This window comes from Talpa europaea (assembly GCF_964194135.1).
Source record: "Talpa europaea genome assembly, chromosome: 9".
Lineage (NCBI taxonomy): Eukaryota > Metazoa > Chordata > Mammalia > Eulipotyphla > Talpidae > Talpa > Talpa europaea.
This window is the reverse complement of record NC_140076.1, coordinates 10,719,106-10,738,331: the sequence shown is the minus strand read 5'-3', so window position 1 is coordinate 10,738,331 and position 19,226 is coordinate 10,719,106. Positions and strand designations below refer to the sequence as shown.

General features: G+C 48.6%; 1 protein-coding gene across 1 annotated transcript; it reads right to left on the bottom strand.

Moving 5' to 3' along the window:
* Nucleotides 1–11,845: 11,845 nt before the first annotated feature.
* On the bottom strand, nucleotides 11,846–17,746 carry LOC311177015 (phospholipase A2 group V-like; the record flags this gene model as incomplete). The annotated part of the gene is made up of 4 exons (XM_084242722.1): nucleotides 11,846–11,970; nucleotides 12,631–12,737; nucleotides 16,161–16,305; nucleotides 17,707–17,746. 4 exons carry the CDS (start codon nucleotides 17,744–17,746, stop codon nucleotides 11,846–11,848), a joined length of 417 nt encoding a protein of 138 aa, XP_084098848.1.
* Nucleotides 17,747–19,226: the final 1,480 nt, after the last annotated feature.

Here is a 19,226-nt window from a genome sequence, read left to right as displayed (position 1 = left end):
GACAGTTGGTGACTCAGCCCTGGGTGTCCCTTGGGGGAAGGGGATCGTCACACCCGGGGACCAGGAGGTGAGGGAGGAGCGAGGCAAGGCAGATACCTGGGGGAGAGGGGCGTGGAGTAGCCATCACACTGCAGTAACAGCCGCACTCCAATAGGGACCTCACATTTTGGAGGGCTTTGTCCGGCCCAGAGCCCCTTCCCACCCAAGTAGCTGATCCAACCCTCCGGTCAAGTGGCTTCAGGCTTCCTCCTGTGTGTGTGTAGGGGCCCAGCCCAGCCCAGGGCAATGAGGGGTGGATGACATCACTTCCTTGTTTATCCAAACACCCAAGTCCCTTCCGCACACCCTCCTGTTGCTGCCACGTGCAGATGGGGCTGGGGTTCCTGCCTTCCATCCCCATCTCAGTGTGCCCCACCCCTCTGAAGGGGAGTGGAGGCACTGGCACTTGGGGTCCCTGACGACTTTGCTCAATATGGAGGTCAGCCGAGAGCCGGCCTGACCCTGGGGCAGCCTGGACACGGCAGAGCCGGAGCTGGCTGGCTCTCTAACTTACGAGCCTCCATTTTTTTCATGTGATTTTCACTTAATGATATGATTTTCATTTAAAATCTCTTGAAGAGCTTTTAAACATTTATAACAACTCAGGTCAGAGAAAGTCAAGGGCTTCTTCTCTGTTCTCTCTCTGCTCTAGGTCCTTGGCCAAGCCTGGCTGCCTCGGGGCCTCTTCTGGAAGGCTCTACATGGGCCCTGGCAAGATGGCCCCCTTCTGTCACAGAGGTCAGTTGTCAAGTCCCTCCCTTGGACAAAGGTCCCCACCCTCCCAACCTGAAGCAACCACCTCCCCACCCTCTTCTGTCTCCTGCCCTCTTTAATTCTCGGCTCTGGAACAATAGTTTTCTCATCACTCATTCAGCCCTTTGCTTTTCTCATCATGGTCTTCTAGACGGAAGCTCTGGCCGCAGGGAGGGACACCGCGTCCCCAACCTCAGAGCAAAGCTGGGGCTTATGAAACTTCCTGGCTGAGTGCCCCTCCCTGGCCCAAATACCCCAGGTTTGGGAACTGCAAAACAGGAGGATGAAGGAGAAGTTTCAGCCATGGTGGCTTCTGGCTTCCTAAGAGGGAACTGGGGAGATGCCAATCCTGGGCCCCCTGTGCTGAGACCCTTATGCAGTGGTGCCCCCCTCTTGGGGTCTAAGACCCCCAGAGGATGTCTGAAAACACAGAGAGCATCATACTGTATGTATATAAAATACTTTCTGACATGTACAGGCCTATGATAAAATTTAATTTGTAAATTTAGGCACTGCAAGCGATCAACAATAAAAGCTAGTAATAAAATAGAACAATCATCACAATACACCGTCATAAAAGCTACGTGTATGTGGCCTCTGTCTCTCAAAATATGTTATGCTCAAGATATTTTCTGACCGCAGAGGGACTGCAACAGCCAGAACAGTGGCTAGGGACATGACTGTATACAGCTTCTCATTTACATCTCGTTATACATGGCCCTGCCAGGTGGGTTTTTTGGCCTAATTTTCCAGAAAGTTAAAATTAAATATCTCATGCAAGGGAACTCACACAGGGAGACGTGACAGAGGTAGGCAGGGAAAAAGAGACCACGCTCAGTCCCGGACGCTGCCTCTCCCAACCAGATGATGCCCTGGCTGAGGCAGCGGTTCTGAAGCTTTACTGCAGACATGAGTCCCCAGGCGGGGAAGGAGTCCATTTAAGACGCAGGATCTTGGGCCTCCCAGGGTCTGGCTACCTGCATCTCTAACAAGCACAGCTGGAGAACCTGGTGCCTCTGGCTGAGGATCACAGGCCCTGTCCGCTATCATTCCTTGTTACCCCACCCCCCACCCCCGCACCGGGCACCTGGAGCAGACATGGCCTAATCCCCACGACTGATAAGGCCCCAGTGCCAAGATTTGCCCTCTTGGGCTGGCACAGCTCACTCCAGGACTGGAGACCACACTCTAGGCCAGACTCCTCGCCAGCTCGGTTCTGCCCACCCCCACTGTGCTCAGCTAAAAGAGATGAGGATACACTTCCCAAACCCAGTCTCTTACGTGTCAGATTTGGCCCAGCATTTGGTTTAAAGTTCCACTTTTACTTTACTTTAAAAAAAAAATCTAAATAAATTTATTTAAGGAGGAAACAGGTCACGGATACAGGGGAAGCCCATACCCCTTGTCATAAACAACAGTGACCATAAAAATAAAAAGAATGGAAATAGGTGGATGATCAATACTTGTTGAATGAACCAGCCAATGCTGGAGAGGTGCTGAGGACACCCCAACACTGCCTTGGCCTTGAGGGGGCCTAAGGATTGAAAGAAAATGGAAAGGGACTGATTCAGTCTCTCTGCAAGCCAGTGTTAGCTTCCTCTTGTCTGGGAAGTTTCTCACCGGGAGAAATGCCAAGCCAGTGACACTGTAGTCATTTCTGGAGATGGGGGATGCAGGACATAGAGTTCTTGGGGATCCCAAATGCTGCCGGGGAAAAAAGAACCCTGGGCTGGGAGCTAGGACACCCGGCTACAGGCCTGCTTCTGCTACTCCTCTGCTCTGTGGCCTGGAAGGAGATCGGAAATATACCACTTTGGCATAAAGATTACTTTGAGGCAATGAAGAACTGACAGAGGCAGGGAGATTTCCTTGCCCTCTCCTCTGCAGGATATAAATTTCTCTTGGAGGAAGACATCTCCCCCACCCACCCCCCAGACACTAGGGAGAGAAGAGCAGCTGGTACCATCAAAGATGGGAAGTCAACACCAGGATGAGTTTGCATAAACAGATCTCTCTAAAATAGCCCTTATCATCCATTGCTTCCCCCATATAATTTCCCCGCAATTTGATAGCCCTAGAAGTTCATGCCTTGTTTCTTTTATTAAAAGGGCATGTAAGCCCCCAAGTCTAGTGACTCCTTTACTTCTTTTCTGTGAGTGTCAGTATTAATAAATACTATGTATCTTTTCTCCTGTTTAATCTGCCTGTCATTGGTTTAATTCACAGGCTCCTGGTTAGGAACTTAAGAGGGTAGAAAAAAGTTTTCCTCCCAACGTTAGCCTGCAATTCCTCACCATGAAGTGACCAGAGGTGACCCAGCTCATGTTAAATGGAAAAATAACTAAACTAAGAGGCACAAACGTATGTCCATCTGGACTCAGTGGGGTAAATGGTCCCCATGAGAGGTTGACGGGAGATGTGAGCCAGCAGAGTAGTCAAGAGTGTGGGCTCGGGGCCCCACCGCAAGCTCACCAGCTCTGAGGTCTCCTGATAACCCAGCCGTGGGATCTTGGGCACTGAACCTATTTCCTTAGCTATGAAGGGGAATTATGATATGGGTGCTGTGAGGGGTGAATGACAGATGTCTAGAGAGCATTTCGTGCTGGGGCTGGCGTGGAGAGCCAGGGCAGAGCCCAGGGTGAGGTTACTGTGCTGGCTGTGGCTTGAGGAGTGGTGGAGGAGCATCCCCATCATCGTTTTAATGAAGGTTTCCTCCTTCCCCGCAGGCTTACCCTCCCTTAGGCAAGCTTGCTCGAGCTCGATGGCATAACCAAGCAGCTCCCCGGGAAGTGGTCCCTCCTCAGCTATGTCACCCGACTGTCACCTTCATTTGAGGGGCCAGGAGCTGCCTGGGGCTTCTCCCCTCCTAGAACAACAACCAGGCTGGACTGAAGTCAACTGGGTGTCCTCTCGGGCCAGGAGCAGATGCACTGACATAGCACCTTCCCTTAGCCACAAGGGCAGGCTCTGCCCGGCTTACCAGCTATGGTTCCTAGAGCAAGTCCTTGGCCTCTTTTTTTTTTTAACAATTTATTTTTTTTTATTTATGCATACAAGAACTGGGATGTAGACCAGAGGTGTGGGGGGTGAGAGGATTCACCAAAGACAGAGTGGGAGCATGCCGCGGACCAGCACAGCAGTAGACGATGAGGCCACCTCAGGGTTGAGAGAAGCGTGCAGGGTGGTCAGGGCGTCGGCGAAAGAAATGACACACAGACACACTTCAAGAGTGAAAATCTGAGTGTAATTTTCTTTAAGTTTGTGACCAGTATATATATGTTTTCCAAAAGCACAGGGACAATGAATATCAATGAAATCAGCTTGCTCATGGGCTCAGTCTATCACCATCAGGGAGGTGATCTACATAACAAGCAATGACCATTATAGAAGAAAGAAGGAAGTTTAGAAAGACAGATAAGGGATTAAAGTTTGTAGTTCTAGGAAGACGGGATAAGATTTTTAGCATTCTTGTAGTGGTTCTTGGTGGTCATTGTCTTTTGATAGGCTTCTGCTTTTTCTTTTTTTCTTTTTTTTTTTTTTTTAATGTTCACCTCATTCTCTTTTTACAATAGCTAAGCTTTGGAAACAGCCCAAATGCCCAAAAATAGATGACTGGATCAAGAAGATGTGGTACATATATACCATGGAATATTACTCAGCATTCAAAAAAGATAAACACATGCAATTTGCAGCAACATGGATGGCGCTGGAAGGGATCATGCTCAGCGAAATAAGCCAGAAAGAAAAAGAAAAATACCGGATGGTCTCACTCATAGCAGGAATCTAGAAAACTTAAATAAGGGACCAGGAAAATGAATAACTATAAGAAAGTGAAAATCAAAATCAACAAAAACTATGAACCAGAGGCTTCTGCCTTTTCAGGGAACTTCCGCTGCACTTCCTCTGCTTCAGGCTGTTCTCCGCCACCCCACCCCCAGCACTGGTTGCCCAGCCAGATCTAGGGACCGTGGGGAAAGCCATTCCTAAAGATTACTGCGCGGGGGGGGGGGGGGGGGGGGGGGGGGGGGGGGGGGGGTGCAGCAGGTAGGGTTTTGCTGTTCTCCCCCTGCGCGCTGGTTGCCCAGCCGGACCTAGGGACGGTTAGCCCTAAAGGTCACTGCAGGGGGAGGTGCAGCAGGAGCAGAACAGGCAGACTGACTGAAATACATTGCTGAGGGGAGCCCCGCGGGTGAAACAGAAGAGGTCTGCTGCGCGATGTGGGTATCTCCCTGGCCAGCTGGGGATTGAACTCATGTCTAAGGCTCAATTCTCATGTGCCGGATAGGACATTGGCAGTCCCTCTTTTATAGGTTAAGATGAAGACTCAGTGGAGCCACAGTGAAGCACATTCTATTGTGTGGGCACCAGAAGAGGCAGAGGACTCTTGAGTCCCAGTCCTGAAGAAGTCCCTGTTGCCATGAGGAGGTGCAAAGCTTCCACAGAGAACCTGTCAGGGCTGGGGGACTGCCCCAAACTTCAGGGTCTGGGAAGCTGGTTCAAGTCCCAGCACCACTAATTTGCATGTGACATTAAGCAAGACACTTTTCTCTCTGCCTCAGCTTCCCACTCTGATAAATGGTCTGTTTGAGGCACCTATTGAATATCATGGATTTGAAAAGCAAAACATGTTAGGAGGTTGGCATGTTCCATGTGCAGGGAAAGTCTGCAAAATGAAGCATGTTAGAACTTGGGCTGGATGCAGCACGTGATCACACAACTGTCTCTAGATCAAGCGATCCCTGGAGAAGATAATAACAGCTTCGAGGTTTACCACCAACAAGTTTATTGAAACCTGAGTAATCTCAGCGTCTGGCAGCTGGCTCGTTTTGATTTACAGAAAACCAATTATGCAACATTCCCAATTTATTAAATCAGCTCTTTGGAACTGATGACTCACCAAGTTTCAGACACAGCAACCAAACAATCCTCAGATCCTGTGATGTGGGGTCCTCTGACTTGATAAAAGAGTTGTTTGCCAATTCCCAGAATCTATCAGTTTGGAATTGATGGATGGGAGCCTCTTGTGTAAGATTCATCTTGCATTCTCCCCAGCTCCTCCTGGCTGGTACTGAAATGTTTGCAACTATAGAATAATGGGTAGGTCAGAGCAAAGGAACAAACACTGACCAGGAATCTTCCAGAAACAGGTCATGTGAAAGAAAAACAGAGATGGACAATAATGAAAGCAAGAAAAGCAATTTTAGGCAGAAATGATTGCAGTGGGGGGTAGGGGGAGGCAGAGAGGTCATACAGAACTAGACCGGGTTCTGAATATAGTTTGATACCGTGTGGATTTATAATTGAGTTATTGATGGGAGATCAGTGGAGGGAAAGTTACTAAGAGAAAATTCCAAGGATGGAGGACAGGGAGGGGTTCTGGCTAAACCAACTCAACAAGATTCTTGGGTGATCGTATATCAGTTGGAGTTGGAGGGGGGCAGTGTTCATCAGATATGGAAGGTGATAAGACATGGAAAGTGTGGGCTTCCCTCTGAGCTAACTCAATAAGGCTCTGTTCCTAAGGACAAGGCCCAAGGACAGGGCCCAGCAAAAAAGCCTGATGTTTGGTTAAGGAGAGATTTTGTCAGTAATCAAGTTGCAGGAGTTCTATTCTGATTTCAAAGGTCAGAGAAGTGAATAACACATTTTAAGAAAGTGTTCTAGGGCCTCCCCGGTGGCGCAGCGGTTGAGCGCTGGGTTGCGAAGCTACCTGCGGCCTCTGCGGCGCCGGTTCGATCCCCGGCTGCTCCCCGGCCACCGGAGGAGGGTCCCACATGGTGTGGAGACCTCTCCTGCCGCCTGCTGCTCCCCTCAGCAGTGTACTTCGGTCCTTCTGCCTGCTCTGCTCCCTGCTCTGGTTCTGGTGAATTCTCTCACCCTCCCGCGCTTCTGACTGTACCCAGTGCATGTATAAACCAAACAAACAAACAAATAATAAATAAATAAATAAGACATGCCTCTAGAAAATTAAAAAAAAAAAAAATTGAAAAAAAAAAAAAAGAAAGTGTTCTATCAGAAAAGATGAAAAGTATCTTACATCCATTTTTAATTAAAAGAGAAAGTTCTCAAATGTGTATGTGTTAGGTGGACGAGGGTGGTGATATATAATTCTGTCCTTATTTAGGGACACACCTAGCACATTTCGCATTTCACCCCTGGGGACACAGCTCCAAATTTAGAAATGGGTAAAATTAGGACTAGGACAACAGGTTGGCCCAGTCTGTGTGGCTGTCCCCATGCTATAGCCATGGAACTGTGCAAGTGTGTCAAATAAGCTTTGCTCACCTATATAACCTCCAAGGGTCCCCGCACCTGACCCCTGTCTGCATCACCTGGGGAACATTTTTCACAAATGCAGGTCTCCAAACCTCAGATCAGAAGTTCTGATTCAGTTTGGGGATTAGCACTTTTTTTCATTTTAATTATTTTATTGAGGCAATGATAGTTTACAACACTGTATGCGTTTTAGGAGTGTGGGTTCCTACCTCTTCAGCTGTGCGCTCCCACACCATGCCCACCACCAAAGCCTCCCACACCAATAACCCTCCACCACAGTCCATGGCCCTCCTCTTCCCACTACTCCTTACTATCCCCACCTGTAGCCTCCATTCTACAGCCAGATTTCTAGGGATCGTTTTAGGTTAGCCCCTTTACTTTGTTTCTTTATATTATTTAGAGTCCACTGAGTGAAATCATCCAGTACATGTTCTTCTGACTTACTTGCTTAGTGCAATCCCTTTTACTTCCACTCCTGTTGTTGCTAATGGCAAGATTTCATTTTTTTAATAGCTGAACAGTGTTCCATTCTGTATCTCTACCACATCTTCTTTATCTACTCATCTGCCATGGGGCACTTAGGTTGCCATAGCAACTGTTTTGTAAATAGTGCTGCAATGAACACAGGAGTGCATATCTCCCTCTGGATTAATAATTTTACATTCTTCAAAGAGATAATGAGAAACGGAATTGCTGGATCATGGGGTAGATTTGCTTTTAATGTTTTGAGAAGGCTCCATCCTGTTTTCCACAGGGGCTGGACCAGTCTCCACCTCCTCCAACCCTCACCAACACTGTTGCTTCTGTCTCGGCATAGGACATTCTCACAAGTATGAGCTGGTATCTCATTGTGTTTTTTTTTTTTTTTTTTTTTTTTTTTTTTTAGAGGCATGCTTTATTTATTTGTTTGCTGGTCTGTTTATACATGCACTGGGTACAGTCAGAAGTGCGGGAGGGAGGGTGAGAGAATTCACCAGAGCCAGAGCGGGGAGCAGAGCAGGCAGAAGGACCGAAGTACACTGCTGAGGGGAGCAGCGGGCGGCAGGAGAGGTCTGCACGCCATGTGGGACCCTCCTCCGGTGGCCAGGGAGCAGCCGGGGATCGAACCGGCGCCGCAGAGGCTGCGCGCAGCTTCGCAACCCAGCGCTCAACCGCTGCGCCACCGGGGAGGCCCTCTCATTGTGGTTTTGATTTGCATTTCCTTGATGATAAGTGATGATAAACATTTTTCCATGTGCCTGTTCACCATCTGTACATCTTCTTTGCAAAGTGTCTGTTTCCATTTTCTGCCCACTTTTTATTGAGTTGTTTCTTTTCTTGTTATGAGGTCTTTGTTATCTTGGCTATTAGCCCCTTGTCTGATGACTGACACACAAGTATTTTCTCCCATTCTGTGGGATGTCGTTCTTTTTAATAATAGTTTCTTTTGCTGAGCAGAAATTGTTTTAGTTTGATGTCATTCCATTTGTTTATTTTGCTTTTGTTTCCCTTGCTGCTATAATCAAATCCTGTTGAGGCCAATGTCACAGAGTTTTACCTAGGTTTTCTCCTATGTATTCTATGATTTCAGGTCTTATATCCAAGTCCATTTTCAATTAATTTTGTGTGTGGTATAGGATAGTGGCCAAGTTTCATTCTTTTACATGTGACTGTCCAGTTTTCCTAACATTATTTGTTCGAGAGACTTTCCTTCCTCCATTGTATATTCTTAGCTCCTCTGTAGATTAACTGTCCATGCTTTTATTTTCAGACTCTCAATTCTGTTCCATTGATCTGTGTGTCAATTTTATCCCAATATCATACTGTTTTGATTACTACTGTTTTAGAGTGCAGTGTGAAGTATAAGAGAGTCACACCTCCATTCTTTTTTTGTCAGAATTGCTTTGAGTGTATGGGGTCTTTTGTGGTTCTGTACAAATTTCGCTGAGATCAAGCACAAAACAAAGATGCCCACACTTGCCACTACTATTCAATATAGCATTGGAAGTCCTAACTAGAACAACTAGGCAAGAAAAGTATAAAACAAATCCAAATTGGGAAAGAAGTAAAACTATCTCTACTTGAAGATGATATGGTAACTTACATAGAAAACCCTGGAATTCTACAGGGATGGAAATATTAGGAAATGTAGTTTCTGCAAGGCTAAGTGACATAGATCCGTGACAGTCCACCCTTGTTGATGTGGCACCCACACACACCACTTCCAATCATTCTTAACTGCCAACTAAAGACAATAGCAAAATCATGTTTCTGCCTAATATAATGCCATTATATCTGCATCACCTAAAACAAATGACTTCCAGCCACCTCCCCCTTCCCCCCAAAAAAGAGAATACTAAGTTCACCCATCTTTGGGTCATGTTCATTTCTATTCTTGCTGCATCATGAACCCCTTTTGATATTCTCTGATTTAAATACAAGAAGAGGACATATCTTCTGCCCTCTCCTACGTATCTATTCAAAGAAAACAAAAACACTAGTTGCAAGAGTTATTTATGCTCCTATGTTCATTGCAGCACATTTACAATAGCCAAGCTATGGCACCAAACTAAGTGCCTCATGTCAGATGAATGGATAAAGAAGACACAATGGAATATATACAATCAATTATTACAGAGCTATAAAAAGATGAAATATTGCCATTTGTGACACGGATAGAACTGGAAGGGATTATGCTAATTGAACAAGTCAGAAGGAGAAAGACAAATACCGGGTGATCCATTTCTTTCATATGTGGCATATAAAGAAATAAAACAAAGGAACAGACAAAACTAAACTCCCAGAGGGCATAAAGGGGGAGGGAGCCCAGGGGACCATGGTGGGGAGGCATGGTGTGATAGCATACATTTGTAGAGGAGTGAACCTGTACCCCTAAAATATAAACAGTGTTGTAAATTCATGTTACCTAAATAGACATAATTTTTTTGAAAAACCGCATTTCCTACAAGTCAATAGGGAGGAAGGTTGTGATTCTGTGGCCCTTGAGGACATGCTGGCACCTTCTGGAGAACCATCTGTAACACAGGCCCATTGAGGAGAAAGGAGAAGCCTCAGCAGGGCCTCTTCTCCATCATCTAGAATATTACAGTCAGGGCCTCCCTGGTGGCACAAGGGGTTAAGACTCAGCACTATGAAGCTATCCGCAGCCACTACAGCACAAGTTCAATCCCAGGCCAGGGAGCTGACCCACATCGCACAGCAGACCTCTTCGGTCTCACCCGCTGCTCCCCTCAGCAATGTTTTTCAGTAGATTTGCCAGTTCTGCTCCCCACTCTGTCTCTGGTGAATTCTCTCACCCCATACATCTCTGGCCTGCACCCTAGCTTTTGTATGCATAAATAAATAAATCTTAAAAAAAAAAAGAGTATTTCAGTTAAAGAGAAACTGCATTAAGAGCGATGCTTCTGATTCCTCTATGTGTCTATTTCAAAATGGATTTGGGAAATGGCTTTGATCAAAAGAATAATAATAATTGGTGAGCAGATGACACCTTTGCATTCCTTCTGTATTACATTACTAAATATAGATATGATTCCACAGCAAACTTCCTAAAACACTAGTTTATTCAGGTTGATCATATAAAATGACACTTTGAAAGTGTTCAATGTCAGAAGTGTTAAAATACAGATCCCATTTGCTATGTGGTTATTTGGCGTCAGTTGGTATAGGAAAGCCAGCGGGCCTTTCTTGGAAAGGATCCACCTTTGCTTTGGAGTGGGCCTTTCTCCCTGCAGTCTGGTATTCTAAAGCCTTTTCTTTTATGAATTGATAGATAAGTAGGGTTTTTTTAAGATTTATTTATTTATGCATACAAGAGCTGGGGTATGGGCCAGAGGTGTGGGGGTGAGAGGATTCACCAGAGACAGAGTGGGGAACAGAACAGGCAGACTGACCAAAACACACTGCTGAGGGGAGCAGCGGGAGAGACAGGAGATGTCTGCTGTGCCATGTGGATCGCTCCCAGGCCTGCCGGTGATCAAATTCGTGCTGCAGTGGCTGGCAATATCTTGATAGTGCTGTCTTTAACCCCCGCGCCACCAGGGAAGCCGCTCTCGCCTTTTTTAAAGACAGCATTTGAGTCACAGCCCTGAGACCACACATCCAGAGAAGAAGCCATGCTGAGACTTATACGGCCCCTCAGGCCCGCTTGCCAATCACCTCCCAATCCTCAAGAAAGAATAAGGCCCTGTGCTTGGCTGACCCCCAAGGTCAAGGACAGGAGCCCCAAAGAGGGCTTGACGTTCACCCCTGAAAACCTCCCATTGGCTAATCTGTACCTTCTACCTCGGAAAGAACATGGTTAAATTTGGGTTTAGTGCCCCAAAGGCAGAAGACAGGCAGAGCAACCCCCGACAGCAGAGGAGAATGCCTGTGTGGTTTTTATTAGTCTTGAGAGTGAATATTATTCAATATCTATATGGGGGATTTATGAAGTCAATTTCTTCTTCTACTTGGGCAAAAGTCCTCTAGAGGGTGGCCATGACAACTAAGCTGTAGAAGCTAAAAGTAAATGCATCCCTGGAAAACCTTCCTTCAGAAGAGAGGAGCGTCTTTAGAAGTGGAGATAGTGGACCTGGAGCCTCAGCACAGAAGGGCGAGCTGCCGGGTGGAGGCCTGGGACCCCGACTTTCCTGAGTGAGTGCTGCGACTAGAGCCACTCTCTGGGACTCTCAAGAGGGTGCAGTAGGGCAGGGCCGTCCTCCAAGCCCAGAAAGAACAAGGCCAGAGGCTGGGGTTGACGGCAAGCGGTGAGCCGTGTTGCAAGGCCACCGCTTGACTAGCTGCAGAACGCATTGGGGAAGTATCTATAACGAGGGTTGTAGCTCCGCAGGTTCCTCCTCAGGCAATAGGAGAGCCTCTGGTCACAGGTGCACAGCTGGACCTGGCAGAAGGCCCCAGATTCTGCAAACAACACCACAGAGATCAGAATGAGGGAGGGAGGGCCACGCCCTGTTGATATAGATCCCTCGCTTGATTCTAACTGAGCAGGCCCCCTGGTCTGCATCCTGCTCGAAGAAGCTCTGGCTGATAAGGGAGGCACAGGTGGGGGAGGGGTGCACAGCCTGGTGGAAGAGGCTCAGCTGCTGCCCAGGTTGATGTTTCAGGCCAGGGAGACCGCTCATACCCATGTCCTCCCTCCCATGTCCTACCTAGCCTGAAGGTGGAGCCAGCCCTGCCCTGGAGGAACCCCACTTCTCTTCACAGGGAGGCACCATCCTGAGACGTAGCTAGAACTCAGAAGGACCTGAGCCTGTAGCCAGGCTCTTGCTGTGTGCATTGGCTAGATGGAGTTTGGGGATCTTGTAAAAGAGGGACACCACTGGACAGGGTATTTGGGGGAGCAAGTAACAGAAAGTAAGCAAAGCATGTGGCATCTCATGAGGGTTCAGCCTATGATGTTTTCACCCTTTCCCTGGAGGTTGGATCATCTGCAGGAATCCTGCCCCTCTCCCGCCCTGCTCTGCTCCCCAAGATATAGACTGACCGCTAGGGGCTGCTGACCTCAGAACCTACAGAGACCCAGACTCTGCAAGTGGCCCAAATGGGAAGCTCCAGCCTTACCACAGGTGACCAGGCCCCTTGCGAATCTGTATCTGTAGGACTGTGTCCGGATGCTGCAGGCTTTCTCCTCCAGCCGCCCGTAGCAGTGGTCATGCAGCCAACAGCACCTGCCAACGCAGGAGACTGCACTAGATCCCTAGTGGAAGGGGGAGCTATGGAAGCAGAGCCCACCTGGCTGGGTGTGGTCTAGCAGGGAAGAATCCAATAATGTGACTGAGCCCTTCTCTGCTCTTCCACTAGGGCTGCCTAGTAGCCCTACTGGCTAGTGGCTCACTAACCAGCTTTCCTCCTGAGCTCAGGGTGAGACTACATTTCCCGGCCTCCCTTGCAGCTACACGTGGTCACATGACTAGGTTCTGACCAGAAGAGTGTGGATAGAAGTGATGTGCACCACTTCCAGATCTACCCCTGAAAATGTCCCAGGCTTTCCTCCATTTTCTGTCTCTCTCCATCTCTCAGCCAGATACAAATGACCCAGGCAAGGACTCGGAGGCCATGTTGGATGGCAGCACCACAAGATGGGAAGAAACTGGGCCTTGGAATCATATGTGACTCATATTGAATTGTTGTATGAGCAAAAAACAAATTCCCAGTATACTAGATGGGGCAGATTGCATTTAAAATAATTGGTTGAGGGCCTCCCCGGTGGCGCAGCGGTTGAGCGCTGGGTTGCGAACCTGCCCGCAGCCTCTGCGGCACCGGTTCGATCCCTGGCTGCTCCCCGGCCACCAGAGGAGGGTCCCACATGGCACACAGACCTCTCCTGCCGCCCGCTGCTCCCCTCAGCAGTGTACTTCGGTCCTTCTGCCTGCTCTGCTCCCCGCTCTGGCTCTGGTGAATTCTCTCACCCTCCCGCGCTTCTGACTGTACCCAGTGCATGTATAAACAAAACAAGCAAATAAACAAATAAATAAATAAATAAATAAAAATGCCTCTATAAAAAAAATTTTAAAAAATAAAATAAAATAATTGGTTGAGGGCCTCCCTGGTGGTGCAACGGTTGAGCGCTGGGTTGCGAAGCTGCCCGCGGCCTCTGCGGCACCGGTTCGATCCCTGGCTGCTCCCCGGCCACCGGAGGAGGGTCCCACATGGCGCGCAGACCTCTCCTGCCGCCCGCTGCTCCCCTGAGCAGTGTACTTGGGTCCTTCTGCCTGCTCTGCTCCCCGCTCTGGCTCTGGTGAATTCTCTCACCTTCCCACGCTTCTGACTGTACCCAGTGCTTGTATAAATAAATAAATAAATAAATAAATCTTAAAAAAAAAAAAAATAATTGGTTGATTTACCTAAAAGTGATGAAGATGGTACAGATTGTTTCCATTTGCCCCACACTCTATTTCATTTTATATTAGTATGATACATTTGTTAAAATCAATAAACCATGATTGATAAATAACTAATAATTTTTTAAGTTTGATAAAGGATTTTGAATTTCATTTTCTGTTAAAAGAAGACCTATGCTTAAAAATATTCATGGATCCAGGATGATTTCTTTCAACAAAAGATAACTTAAATGTAACAGCAACATACAATATTACTAATAAACATTAGCTAATTACTCAATATTGATTCATTCATTAATTGTAAAAAGTTTACTTAGATTTCCTTAGTTTTTACCTAATTTCCTTCTTCTCTCCCAGGATTCCATCCAGAACGCCAATCAATTGTCCTCTCTCTATCTCTTTTTTTACATCTGTTTTTTGGTTTTGTGTTTTATTTTTTTTTTATGTAGAAGAACTGGGGTACAGGCCAAAGAAAGGTGTGGAGGGGGGTAGGAGGATTTGCCAGACACAGGTTGAAGAACAGAACAGGTGGATCTCCTAAAATACACTACCAAGGGGAGCAGTGGGCAAGACAGGAAAGGTCTGCTGTGCCATGTGGGTCAGCTCCCAAGCCAGGATCGAACTCAGGCCCTAGGGTGATAGTGCTGAGACATAACCCCCAGGCCACCAGCCCTCTCCTACCTTTATGTTCCTCTTGGCTGTGACAGTTTCTCACACTTGCCTTGTTTTTAGTGGCCGTGACAGTTTTGAGTTCTGGCCAGGTGTTTTATAGGACATTCCACAACTGAGATTTCTCTGATGTTTTTCTCATTATAAGACTGAAGTTCTGGGTTTGTTTATTTGCTCCGATTTTTCCAGCTGTGGCTTTGGAAGTTTTTTCAATTGGCCCCTTGTGCTCTTTCACATCCTCCTGTCAATGTCAGATTTGGTTTTTGTCTAAGTACTTTCTTACTTTTTGGCCTTAGAAGATACCCCAGACTTATCTTGCATAGTTCCTAATTCTAGAATCAGCCGCTTCTCCAAGGTGTGTTGGAACCAAATCTGGGCACTCAGTGCTATTCATTGCCACTGGGTTGTTACTTCTTTTAAAGGAGGACCTAAATCGGTATGTGTACATTAACCTGTATATCCACACATACTTGTACATATTTCTATATGTAAACATCTGCCTCTATATTAGGCTAAACAGGAGTTCATACTGAAGCCTCCAGCCCTAATCCATAGCCACATGGACCCTTCCAGCTTCCTGTCCTTGCTTGTCTGTAAACTCCCACTGCAGTTCAAAGAACTTGGCTCCAATCTCCTGCTATCCATTCATTTCATTAACCTGGTCCACTATTTGGGTCCAGTAGCATCCCAATTGTTAACTCAGCAAGTCACCTTTTGCTAAGAACAATACTTTCCATCTCACATGTTCCGGAATGTTGACACTTTCCAATGAAGAAATGGAATCTAGATCCCCTCCCTCTGAAAGCCTTTGTGATGACCTCCACTAGTGAGCATGACACCATAGAATTGCATAAAAATGCTTTGTCTTGGGGGCCTCCCTGGTGGCACAGTGGTTGAGCGCTGGGCTGCTAAGCTGCCTGCAGCCTCTGCAGTGCCGGTTCCATCCCCAGCTGCCGGCGATGGTCCCACATGGTACGCAGACCTCTCCTGCCACGCCCGCTGCTCCCCTCAGCAGTGTACTTCATCGGTCTGCCTGTTCTGCTCCCCTCTCTGGCTCTGGTGAATTCTCTCACCCTCCCGCGCTTCTGACTGTACCCAGTGCTTGTATAAATAAATAATGCGAGGAAGTCCAAACAACCTTAACAGGAGAGACTAACTCTCACCCCCTCCAACAGGGGGCCAGCCATGGTGTGTGCCATCTGGAAAGTGGGTGGTCCAACCTCCAGCGAGCTGCCCAAGCTGAAGCCGGGTAGAGCCAAAGACCACCCAGCCCACCTAGCACCACCCAAATGGCAGCTCCATTAGCTTAATAAATTGTCCTCAGCACTTTACACCATTTCAAGATGACTTGTTATGTAGCAATAATGCATAAGGCCAATGACGCATAAGGCCCCTCAAATTTGGGGTGTTACTAGATGTATCTTGGGCAAGTCACTTAACTTGCTTGAGACTCTGTCGTCTTATCTATAAAATGGCACATTAATACTTATTAATACTCATCTTCCAGAATTGACATGGAATTAAATGGGCTCTCATGGTGCATAGACTACAGGATAAGGAGCAGTTAAGGCCACAGCTCACCAATCGGTAGCATCCTTAGGGGTCCCGTGGCCACCCCAGCCACAGTAGCAGCCATAGAAGCCATAGCTGGTCAGGGCGTTCTTCCCCGTCACCTTCTCAATCATTGACTTCAGGTCTAGCAAGCTCCCGGGCACAGCAGGCACACCTGAAAGACAGCCCAGGCCCTCCGGTGAAACCCCGCACACCTGCCCAGCACCCTTCCCCAGACACCTGCCCTTTCTCCCTCCTGGAACTTGGAGGGATCCAGGTGTCCCTTTTTTATTCTCCCCATGAACGGGAGCAGAACAGGGAAGTAAGGCTAGAGCCGTGGTGGAGAGTAGGCAAGTCTGGGTTCAAGTCCTGCCATTAACTCCCAGGTGATGTGGAAAGACACTGCCAGCCTCAGTTCCCTCATCAAAGGGGGCCTTAAAATGACCACCCACCTCTTGGAGTGGTCATGAGGGTTCAAATAAAAATGTATGTAAATGTTGAGCATGGCAGCAGGTACATGGTAAGTGACCAGGAAAATTAAATCAATTTTTTTTTTAAAGATTTGCTTTTATGCATGCATGCATGCAAGAACTAGAGTGTGGGCCAGAGGTGCGGGGAATGAGAGGACTCACCAGAGGCAGAGTGGGAAACAGAACAGGCAGATCTACTGAAATACACTGCTGAGGGGAGCAGCAGGTGAGACAGGAGAGGTCTGCTGTGCCATGTGGGTAGCTCTCTGGCCAGGGATCAAAGTCATGCCACAGTGGCTGGGGATAGCTTGAGAGTGCTGAGCCTTAGCCCCTGCACCACCAGGGAGGCCCAAAATTAAGTAGAATTAATAGGGTATCTTTTGGAAACAGACAGACACTGCCTGACTCCTACCATGCATCCTTCCCTCCCATCCCCCAACTAACACCTTAAACCCAGAATCTCAAGCAGGAAGGGACCCAAAGAGCGTGGACGCCCTCTCCCTCATCTTACAAGTTGGGGGACTGAGGCTGGAGGGGAAATTGCTTTGTTGAGGGTTTTGCAGTGGGCGGGGGGCTCCCTCCCTGCATGGGGACCGCTGCTCCTCCTGGGGTCTCCAGGGACCTGTCCAGCCATCACAGAGCAGGACAGCCCATGCGTGTCATGACTGGGCTCTGGGGCTGCAGGGAGGCCCTTGCCGAACCCCATCCTCCAAACCCCCTCCATCCCTGCCCTCCAGCTGGGAGGTGGGTGTGTAGAAGGCCTGAATGGAGATGTAAAATTATGGGACAGAATATTTGTATAAGGGGGTTGGTTTTGTTGTTGGTTTTATTTTTTGTTTCCTTTGCTTAGGGCGGAAGTACAAAGCCTGCCTCCTGTATTCATAAGCCACAGCTCCTGGCACAGCCCGGCGTCAGCTCGCCACCTCCTGAGCCCACCACAGCTCTTCTGGCTAGCAGAACATCAGCCTGCGTGACCCTGAGCAACCAACCAAGCCCGAGATTCATCTCAGAACTCTGTGACCCCGAGGACGGTCCCCTTTCTACTACTCTCTTGTCCCTCCAGGGTGGGAAATCACACGTTCGGAGGTAATGACACCAGCACTTACTACAAGCCAGGAGCCCGACCAGTGCGAGGAGACCCTTCATCTCTGGGGTTCTGGAAAAGAAAACGCACCCATGACATGGCCATCAGGAGCCACCCCCGTGGCCAATCCTGACCTTCCCCGGGCTCCCACCCCAGACCTCCCCTCTCCATGGGGCAGCAAACATGCAACCCCAGCCAGATCAGAGGAGACCAAATCCTCAGGGGCTGGCCCAGGGATTCAGGCACTTGTGGGGTGCTGTCTCTGATAGAGATGGGAGAGATGGTCCCCCCGCATGTCCCCAGACACCATTGCTCCCTGTGCAGAAAATGACTAAGAGGAATCAGAGAAATAGGCCAGATCCTTCAATGGATGGAGATTTAAAATGAAGAATTTAAAACATTTTCATGGGCCCCCAGGCACTGCACCTACCTACAGAGTAAGTCGACTCGGGAGGCTCATGAAGTGTCGATATCTGTCCCCAGTGGAGAAATCGAGGCTCAGAGAACTCAGGAACTTGCCAAAAGCCACATAGCTAGTAAGAAGGAGAGGCGGGATTCAAACCCGGGCTGGTGGGCACCTCAGTGTGTCACACAGCCAGCCCGAGGGGACCAGGTCCCTCTGCAGGATTCTGGGCGCCCCAGGGACCTGGAGGCCCAGCTTCCCTCCCCAGCATTTGCCTCTGGTAAACACATGAATTTCTGGCCCAGAGTCCAAAAACATCACACCAGAAGGCAGAGGAAATTCCATGTGTCTCGGGCCGGTGGCTGCTCTGACTCGGCTCTCAGGGTATCCCTGCCGGCACTGCCTACTTCCCGTCCCTCCCGGGACCTCAAAGTCCTTGTTTATCCACGGTTGCTCACCTCTGGGTCTCAGGGATTTGCCCTTTGGGGCCCTGCTGCCTCCAGCCTCTGAGTTGGCATTCACTGCGCTCTGCCCGAGCCCCTGCCTCTCCCAGATGCGGCTCCACACACCCCGCCTCCAGCCCCCAGCACTCCTGGCTACTGGGCCGGCCTCTCCATGCCATGCTGTGTCCAGCAGCTCCTCTGAGTTCCAAGAACATTCCTGAGGGTTCTATCCACCCATGACCTCTGCTTTGAGGGCTCTAAACAACCCAGAGAAATGGCCTTAGGCGCTCGCCTTCCACATTTTTCTCTGCTGCTTTCTGATCTTTGACAGGAGAAAGATGCTATCAGCCACATATTGGGCCCCACATGGTGCCGGGCACTGACCACTGTCTCCTTAAACCCTCCAGGCACCCTGGCGGTGGGTGTGTTAGACCAGCTGGCCCAGCCTCAGTCCCTTTAACAGTCACCATGGAAGGAGCGAGAAGTGTTGTCAATTTCACAGACAGGAAATCGAGGCTCGATGGGGAGGTGAGCTGCCCGAGGACTCAGTCCAGAGACTTCAGTGACTGCTTTGCCTGACTCCACTGCCTCCGAGCAGCTCCTGTGTATTCATCTTTCTGCTTATTTTCTGTATTTTATGATACGTCGACATCTTGGGGGCCCTTGCTGCTCTGGGAAGAGCTAGCCCCTCCCCAA